The 10,500-nt window shown below is 38.4% G+C and overlaps 1 protein-coding gene across 2 annotated transcripts in view; it reads left to right on the forward strand.

Annotated features, from left to right (window-relative positions):
- The window catches only part of LOC134652257 (pyrokinin-1 receptor-like), a 95,449-nt gene extending 86,911 nt beyond the window's left edge, over positions 1 to 8,538 (forward strand). Inside the window, exon 5 of one of the 2 annotated variants that reach the window (XM_063507431.1) lies at positions 8,282 to 8,538. In XM_063507431.1, the coding sequence (XP_063363501.1) occupies positions 8,282 to 8,494 (213 nt within the window). In that variant the 3' untranslated portion in view covers positions 8,495 to 8,538. The remainder of the gene's footprint in view (positions 1 to 8,281) is intronic. The other variant, XM_063507437.1, reaches the window with a different exon arrangement.
- Positions 8,539 to 10,500: the final 1,962 nt, after the last annotated feature.

A 10,500-nucleotide genomic window follows, 5' to 3' on the forward strand; every position in this document is an offset into this window, starting at 1 on the left:
GATAAGTCGTTGGATTAGATTAACTTTAGGAGAATGTGGTATAGATATCACAATGTTTACCGCTCATAGTACGCGACATGCGGCGACCTCTAAAGCGCATAGTCTGGGAGTAAATTTGGATGTAATAAGGAAAACCGCAGGATGGAGCGGATCTTCAGTTATATTTGGTAAATTTTATAACAGATGTATTAAAGAGACCGATAATTCAACCTTTGCCAAAACTATTATGTCTAATGTACTTTAATTAATTGTGTTATTACTTTGGTAACCATTCAATGGTTACAGACAATTTGTTTTGGTTAAAGTATTAAATTTATTTGCTTATTATTAACTTGGTTTATTTATTATTTCGATATTTCACTATTCCTCTCAAGGTCTACATTGTGTTTATTTCTAATCTAGAAGACGAAGCAAAGAGGATAATTAATGATTAAACGAACTTACCATAAGTGAAGTTCGATCATAATTATCCAAGTTGCTTCGTCGAATAGATTAGAATCCCGCCCTCCCGTTTATACTTGCCCTTATTGTGAAATATCTTCATTATATAAACATTACTTCTTATAGTGATAGGTATAAACTATATGCATACTTATATGTTTGCACTTATATAAAGGTATGTTGTATCTCTGAACTAAATGATGGTAATGTCAGATGTCAAAACGTTTTTAAATTTTTATTTTTTTTCTATTCTCTAAAATTCAGTGTTTCAGGTCATGCATTACGTGAAACTACATTGTGTTTATTTCTAATCTATTCGACGAAGCAACTTGGATAATTATGATCGAACTTCACTTATGGTAAGTTCGTTTAATCATTAATTATAAAGCAATAAAACTTATATTTTTGGATAGCTCATAAAATTTCCCGTATATTTTGAAAATATTTATTGCGGTAATGTCATGTGTAATATAATCTATTGAATTAGAAGCATGTTTTACCAGTACTTATGTCCATGCACGGTAAAAATCATATATTTTCAATTATTTTGTAAATGACTACAGTTATGACTACGGTTATTAGAAACCAATTATTGTACATTTAACATTCTTTCTAATGGTATCCATCACCAATTGATCAGTAAAATAGAACCCGAGAAACAATGAAGTTGAGGTCGGTCGCCCGCCATTTACGTGACGGTGCGTAGTGACCCATGCTGAACAAAATTCATCATTACATGGTTATATAATACCATACACCAATAAACCTTATGTTTTTAGAAAGCTAATGAAATTTCTCGTATATTTTGTAATAACATTAATTGCGGTAAAGTTATAATTTATTGAGTTAGACGCATGTTTTGTCAGTACTTATGCCATCCATGCACGGTAAAAAATCATATATTTTAAAATATTTTCTAAACGACTACAGTTATGACTACAGTTATTATGAAGCAATAATAGCACGTTTAATACTCTTTCAAACGACACCTGAAACGAACCGATCGGTCCCATAGGACTCAAGATGTGAACAAATATCAATGCTGGTCGGCCGCCCATATTCCCCCCCTTTTTATCGACACGTCCCCCTCTCCATAAACTAAAACCGGTCAATTCGTATTCTAGAGACCACGAGGAACACATCCATACCAGTTTTAGGTATTTAGAAGAGATGTCTACGAAAATCGTGAAGGAGACGACTTGTGTTTAATTTAACTCCAGACTATAAACCATGCGTCGTAGCGCAGCGCAAAAATAATAAAATTTTCAATCCCCTTAAGAACCACACACACACACTGAACAACCTATCACATTAGGACATGAAACAATTATCATCATCAATTTTTATTATTATTTCATTGCATGTTTGAGAAAAGCACTAATATAGGTACATGCCTAGCCGTGAAAAGGTCTCGGCTTCGTATCACTATCCGGCCTCCGTACGGTCGGCCGTCTATCTATCTATACCTACTCACCCGACAAGCCCTTCTTTCCCGGCATCTGCAGTAATGTACTATTATTTAGTGATAAAACTAATTCAAATGAGACATTTTTACGGCTTCTTGTTCTCGGAGATGTACCGTAAGCAAAAAACAATTGAAGCCTGACAAGCTTCTATTTGACCCTGAGCACAGAATAAATAATAGTAGGTACTAGGTACAGAAGATTCACTCTCTAACAAAACGCGTTTATTACGACAGATATGACCACTAGGTGGCGCAAGCGCGAGCAAGCGTCCGTTCGTGTGATATCGCGGAGTGACTGCCGTATTCGAACTTCAAGATATTCACAAGAGACGACACGTACTAGGTCCATTCTAGATACGTTATAGTTTAGATTTCAACTAGTTCTCTTTTGCAGCGCAATTCGGGCAACCAATGTCACCTTTACGATAGATCGTGTTAGATATCTATTAGATGTGAATTAGATCTCTAAGTAATATCTTGTGGAAATCGTTCAAGAGTATCTCCAGAATCGCGGAAATGTCAAATTTGACAGGTTAGATCTTAAACATATCGTTATCGTATCTTGGCGATGTCTAAAAGATATCTAATAGATGTCTATTACAAAATCCGAATCGGGCCCTGAGCCACGCCTGCCCTGAGCCTTGATTTCGCTACAGGCAGCTTACAAATGGTAATAATGTGCCGGTACCGGTCACAGTCCACGCACGACTAATTTCAAAACATTGTTTATTGCAATGCTGCGCAATTCTTCGCCCTTATATTGATGTAAAATATATTAATGTATTCAAAATATTTTTTTTGAATCTTTGATACCTAATCTTTTTTGCAACAACAGATAAAATTACAATCTAAAATTAAAAACTAAAGTTAAAAATTAACTAAGTATCTATAATAAAATTATAAACTAAACTAATCTAAATTAGAAACATCTAAAAAAGGCCCGCGCGGCATTGTGCCAAAGATGCTGGCAGCATTCCCTCGCTGAATGGCAATACTTATGCGCTGCGAGAGAACACCAGTTGTATCGACGAGCTTTTTACATAGTTCTTTTTCTTTCTCCCTTCGGTCGTGTTTTAATTTATCGCCACTCGTTTCGAATTTCCTCTTTTTCGCACTTGTATCGAAAATAACTATTTTTGCATCTTTGTGGAACAATCGTTTATAAATAACTTCTTCTTGTTTAGATCGGTGACATTCGGTGACTTTCAATTCAAAGTATTTTACTGATTTAAACTTTCACGATTTTTACACATTATTAAATTATACAACGGGACTTAATCGCGTAAAGTAAAGTATTTTGTCTTACAGCCTCTTTGCCAGTAAAATAAAATAGACTAGTACCACTGAAAATCCGCAACATGGCTAAGGCTAAATAAAATAGATAGCGTGACAAGCGTTCGCGTTTGCGTTATATCTATTTTTGTATAGGATTTTGAACAGCGCGCCAAGCGGGACGTTTTGGAAACTCAAAATCCCATACAAAGTGACACTTAACGCAAACGCGTACGTCCCGCTATCGAATGAAATTTACACGGGGTACAGAGGGCCTACCGCGAACCACGATCGACGTGTTGCCTCTCTGTTGCACTTGTAAATTCGTACGTAAATGTGACAGGGAGGCAACACGTCGAACGTGGTTCGCGGTAGGCCCTTCTGGTCAGGGTAATAAACGCCTGCGTCATCTATTCACTAAGTCTGCGTCCGTTCACAAACCCGGCAAAGCAAAGCCTCAAAGTAATATTTTACGTCAGAGGATCCTGAATATTTTCGGCCGTATAAGACTATTAGGCTCGGATTGGACTTGGAATTTATTGCACCCTACGAAGGCTTGGGGCCTTATTTTTGGATTTATGAGCGATTTTATTTCCAGTCAGCATATATTTAGTTTATTAGCTAATGCCCGTGAGTCCGTTCGCTTGGTACCCACTTGTTTATGGTACGTACTTTCATAATTCTCCAACCACTGCAATGATTTCTGGGATAAAAATTGGGATAACTTCGGACACGGGGTAAATTAGAAAATGATGTAAGTCGTGACAATGCCAAAGTAGAAGTGTTTCTGGTTTAGTAGGTAGATATTATAGATTGGTAAAATGTGGTAAATTGTCTAGCCGTTATTAGATATATTTTATTCACAATTTACGCAGCCCCTGCTATAGTTATTGGCCACTAGTAATTAGCTAATTAGCCACTCCTAACAAATCAGAAAGAAACAAGCCAATTGAAGTATTTTTATTAAGAGTGGCCAATTACTATGTAGTATCTGTAACCAACATTTCTCTTCCTCCACTGTTTTTAGTGGTCCAATTAAGTCTAAAACTCTCAACTATCTTTCTTCCTTGCCAACTCAAGATTTTTCTCCCTTTTCTTTCACCGAATTCTCTGAGAGTGACGTCGAGAAGAGCGTTTTATCCATAACATCTAATGCTATTGGCGTCGACTGTGTGGGCCGGAACATGATACTCCCTCTACTTGACCTCCTTCTTCCCATCATCACCAATATCTTTAATAATTCAATCTCTTCATGCAGTTTCCCTAATTCCTGGAAAGACGCCGACATTATTCCCCTTCCAAAAAAGTCTAACCCGTCCTCCTTCTCTGATTTTAGGCCTATATCCATTCTCCCATTCCTCTCAAAAGTTTTAGAGCGTCTTGTGCAGTTGCAATTAACTTCTTTTCTAAATAAAAACTCTCTCCTAAATCCTCTCCAGTCAGGGTTTCGTTCCGGCCACAGCACGGTCACCGCAGTAGTAAAAATTTCCGACGATATCCGATCTGGCATGGATAACCGAAACCTAACGGTGTTGACGTTGCTAGATTTTAGCAACGCCTTCAACACCGTTGATTTCGACATCTTGTTGGGGATTTTGCGCTCTCTCAATGTGTCCCCTGCAGCAGTGGCGTGGTTTCATAGCTACTTGGATGGTCGTCGGCAACGGATTAAAGCTGATAATTCTTCATTTTCATCTTGGTGCAGTACGCTGGCTGGCGTTCCGCAGGGTGGCGTGCTGTCCCCTTTACTTTTTTCTATTTTCATAAATTCTATTACTTCAAACCTCCTTTCTTATTATCATCTTTATGCCGACGACCTCCAAATCTACTCTCAAGGCCCGGTAGACCGTTTACCCCAACTTATCAATTCCACTAACACCGACTTAGTACGCTTATCTGAATGGAGCTCTTGCTATGGTTTAAAGGTTAATCCGTCCAAAACTCAAGTAATTATTATTGGCAGCCCGAGAAGCATAGCAAGGGTCGACTTCGAAAATTTACCTGGTGTTTTTTTCGATGGGGTACTTATTCCTTTTTCTAACCAGGTTAAAAATCTGGGCGTGATCATAGATCGAACTCTTTCTTGGATTCCGCAGATCAGTGAGGTGAGTAGGAAGATCTTTGCTACGGTTGGTTCCCTACGTCGAATTCGTAACTTCTTGCCTCTCGCCACTAAAATTGCGCTGGCTCAATCTCTCCTCCTGCCCATTTTGGACTATGCGGATATTTGTTATTTAGACCTTACTGAAGAGCAATTGAATAAACTCGAGCGACTTCAAAATGTGTGCATTAGGTTTATTTTCGGGTTGCGCAAATTCGATCATATATCAAGCTTTCGTTCGCAGCTTAAGTGGTTGCCTATCCGTTTCCGTCGCAACATGCATATTCTCTCCCTCCTGTATGCCACACTGTTTCATCCCAATACTCCCTGTTATCTCAAAACCCGGTTTAAATATCTTTCCTCCATTAGAGGCTCTCAAAATCTGCTACTTGTTCCTCCTCCTTTTTCGTCAAAATTTTACATTAACTCTTTCAGTTTTCGCTATGTCCGGCTGTGGAATGCTCTGCCTGTTGATATCAAACGTGCTAAATCACTATCTATTTTTAAAAGCCTATTAAAAAATCATTATTTATCTCTTTCATAATTTTTTCAAAAGTTTTCTTATAACTCCTCGCCGTTGTCCTTTAGCCTCCTTTGTCATTTACATATTTATTTGTTATTTATATAATGTTTATATAGTAATAAATGTAGTATATTTTTATATCTTATATTTGTAGTGTATGTATTTTATTTTATTTTTATTATTTGTTTTATTTTCGCGCCACCCGTTAACTTGAATCTGTTTCGCCGTCTCACTATCTGAAGGTTGTCTGGAAGAGATCGCTATTTAGCGATAAGACCGCCTGTTGTTACCTACATTTTTGTACCTGTTCATACTTTTGTACTATTTCTTTTGTAGTGTGCAATAAAGCATTTTATTATTATTATTATTTGTATCTCCGTTACAAACTCTCGGGTTTTTAAGCCCGGTCATTTATAAGGCGTGCGTGGGGATATAGATCCAACACGTAGAGGCCGTTTGGAGAGCTTTGATGTCATGTAGAACGCCTGCTGGAACCCATTCATTGGTACATAAATAGATACCCATAAACCGGTTTCAGCAGGCATTGGAGGCTATTGTAGAAAACTGGAAAGAGTCCTGGGCTATGGTTTAAATTTGGCTGGAAAATAAGACTGGGCTATTGCAAAGAGTTGCGGACACCTGCCATAACATTGTGATATACAGTGTTATCGAGGCAGGCGGTGACTCGCCACTCGCTAGATGGGCACCTGATGCGCCATCGTACAGACGGCCAGGCGCAACACCGGCGTGAGCGGCTCAGGGGTGTCGAGAGGTGTGCTGCGCTTTCTCCGAAGTTACTCGCGGCGTTATGCCCTTTAACACTTCCACCCCTGGAGCATATAGCTCTAACGACTCCTCTCTGGACGGCCAATGAAGGCAAGCCAGAGCCGAGAGTCCTGCGGGTCCCCTTGGGGTTCCACTCCGACCGAAGAAGACACGCCGGAGACGGAGACCCTGACTGACTCTCTGGAGCACTCGGGTCCGTGGGGTCGTTACTCCCCAACATCTCGCCACAAGCTGCCCTGCGGGCTTATTATTATTATTATTATCTGGAATTTCCTGGATTCAACGGGCATTAGTAGTGAACTTTAAAGGGCCGTCACAATAGATCACATTTTGGTCGAAGTGGCATCCAAAGGCTCACAACACCCCCAATAATAATAATAATACTATGTAGTGGCCAATAACTATAACAGTCATCCTATGACTATATCTACAAGAGACGAAAGAGAACATTCCGAAAAAAGTTTTGTCGATCAAATAGGCCAAAGTCGAGAGCGCCCTAAACAGCCTAAACTTGACACAAGTATGCATGCAAAATGTAATGAAACTAAATCGACCGGGCGATAGCCCTCCTTACATGGATATAAAACGTTTATATTATTTAATCAATGTATCTCTTTCTTTTAAACTTAATAACTATCAGTAATACAATTTGTATTAACACAAATTGTATTAAACTTATCTTCGAATACTATCTTTAGTTTTTTACAACAACTTTATACTTACTTTTATATCAGTGTCTGGATCCCCACTATTTTTTACTCGTGGTAGTCGTGGTACATAGGATTAGGCAGGTATAGTTATTTTAATATAAGAGAGGTAACGCCGCCAGTGTCATGGGGTCCATGCCGCAGTCAGATTTGTTGGATGAGATGTTCTTTTCATAATTGGTTTATGGGTAGTAGTTTGTGTTTTATTTTATATAAGTTGTTTATCTGAATTCCATGTACCTGTCACAAGCAGTATTTCTTGTTTTGAATGAATAAACAGATTAATTTAGCAATATCGAGCCGGATCTCGGACCGGGCCAATAGAACGTTGGTGCACATTTATGAACATATTTTTGTTACTTCGTTCCAGATATTTTACACGTAATATTTGTTTTAAAGGCATGGCAATTATTATTAATAAAGTTGTCATAACAAAGTTTTAATTAACATTTAACAACAATATTACACATACGCATAAAAAAGTTGTCTTTTTCGTTGCCAGAAGCCTAAAATAATTTCTGGTAATATCGGTCATAACCTGTCCAGTCCAGTCGTAGTTTTTAAGGGCCCACTGATTACCAGTCCGCCGGACGATATCGGCCTGTCAGTTAGAACAAAAAGTTGACAGTCCGATACCATCCGGCGGACTGATAATCAGTGGGCCCCTTTAACGAGAAAATCGCTACAGCAGCGGCATGCCACTGTCAATGTACTTGATATATTGCGTTTATGTCGTTGCCGCATAACTGTCGCGATTAAAATATTTAATCCGGCACCCAAGTTACCTACTTAGAAAATTGACAGTGACATCGGCCGCTTACCGCTGCGTTTTACCTTTAATGCCAAATGTCAAAATCTGTGTTGCTGCCCGGATTTTTGACATTTGCCGCAGCAATGCAGTCAGATAGTTATAAGTAGATGACAAAAGGTCAGGTGTCAGGTAAAACAAAACTATCTCCAAAAACTAACTAATCGCTTTGTTGCAGTGTTTCAACGGAAGGGAGCTCACAGTCGTGAACGAGGTCCCCAGCGGCAACGGGCACTGGGGGCGCCGATGGCTCCGGGACCCCTCGGACTCCGTCGGCTCCCCCCGAAGCATCTCCAACTCCAGTCTCCGAGAAGTCGACGACGAGCTCACCGGCGAAGAACTGGCCACGTACATGTACCAAGTGAATTGCAATATAGGGGGATTGACTTGAGAAACGCCCCTCTAAAGCTATGGACTGGCTTTAGGGGGAATGGAATGGCCAGGATTCTATGTTTAATATCTTGGTAAGGTAAACGTACTAGTGCTCGACATGCTAACGCCCAATAGATGACACCCTGCTGTCACCTCAATAGAGGTCAATAGACAATGACTTAAGTTTCAAGATGACATGTACTGGTACCGCGTCGAGCATCAGTACGTTTACCTTATTGGTATGATATGACTTTGAGACGACACGCAGGTGCGCAAAATAAGTATGAGAAGTCTTGAGAGTGAGATTTACAGTATACGCGCACTAATAAGAGGAATTCGTATCGTATCAATATCAGAATCGTAACGGATTTAAAAGTCTGAATACCAATCGAGCTGTTTGTAATACAAATTGGTACCCGGGAATTAGTATTATGTTAGACAATAATGAATATAATAATGTAAATGTATTTTTCATTTTGTGGCATAATTAGGAGACTTTGCTACATGCATTTTGTTTTGACAATTTCAACGAATTGAGTGTTAATGCGAATTATTTGTTAAAAGCGTTAATACAAAGGTCAATTGAAGAGTAAACGTCATAAAACATTCTTTTAAGGTAATATAACATATTTTAAGGGTCATAGCATTTTTTTTTCCCGAGGGGTTACAATATAAAGGAGTAGGTATACAGATTTTTAAAGGCTCGACGACGCGCATGTCATATCTCTGGTGTTGCAGGCGTCCATAGGCTACGGTGACTGCTACGTGGTATAAAAAATAGAGCCCAATTACAGCGTTCAGTCATATGGACAATTTTTGAAGTCGAAATGTAAATGAGACCTTCGTCTTTAACTATTATTTCGCTGAATATCTATCGACTTCAAATGAAATACATGTAAGTATGTGAACGCATTTCACAACCAATTCAAAACCACTCTTGGGAATATTTCCAATTTGTCCTAATGCTTCTTGGCCGCTGCCGCCTTTGATCTTTGTATTAATGGCACAATAAAATATATTTCCACTATAACAATAAAACTACACAATTTGATATAAGGTCAATGTGGCTAATTCCGTCATAGGGTTCTATTTCGTCCACTAGCGTTTTTCTCGAATAACGAACAAAATTGATAATTTCATCGACAAAGCAGCGATTTTTTTTATTTTTATTTTATTGTTATTTAGGACAACAACAGCCGTAAATATAACTAATAAGACGTATTAATGCTTACATAAAAATAAGGCCAATAACAGTCATCCATTGAATTACATTATATAACGATTAAATATAGCAAAGATAAGAAAACAACGAGAATGTACAATACACACAAATGCTCGTTACGCTAGAAATACTATAAACCGGTTGTACAAAGTTTAAAGTAATGTAGTTAAAAATACCTACTTCTGATACAAAACAAAACCATGACATTGCATCAGTTGTAAATCAGACACCAGCAGACATTCACAAAAAATATCAAGATAAACACCATAATGTAGTACTCAAACTGAAGTTTTACTGTAAGTTAGAATTATTAGGAGTTAGAATTTAGAAAGGTACCTACCTATAAGTACAACTAATTGCGATTGCTTTTAGTTTCAGCAATCAGAAGCAGTTTTTTTTCTTTCGATTGAAAATCAAAGAAATATACGCTCGTGGACGGAATAGTCCCTATGACGGAATTAGCCACATTGATTTTATGTAATTGATTTGTTTGATCCGTTGACCGCCAAAGACGTCAACTGACGCGCTAGGTTACAGTGTAGTATCAACCTTCGTGCATTCCGATACGGTTTACAATCAATAGTGTGTTCTATAAATATAAAAGGCGTGGCGCTCAAAGAGTTAATAATCTTTGAACTTAAAGCAATTATCCAAGTTAGCCTAACCATCTGGTTACTTTCTAAATTTAGAACTTAACTCATAATTTCCAATCAATTGTTCGACATTTACTGATTTATTTAGTGAAACGGCTGCGGGACTGTTCACCTCTAAGTGTCCTTCGCGTTGTCTACCATGCCCTGTGC

This window comes from Cydia amplana, chromosome 1, assembly GCF_948474715.1.
Source record: "Cydia amplana chromosome 1, ilCydAmpl1.1, whole genome shotgun sequence".
Lineage (NCBI taxonomy): Eukaryota > Metazoa > Arthropoda > Insecta > Lepidoptera > Tortricidae > Cydia > Cydia amplana.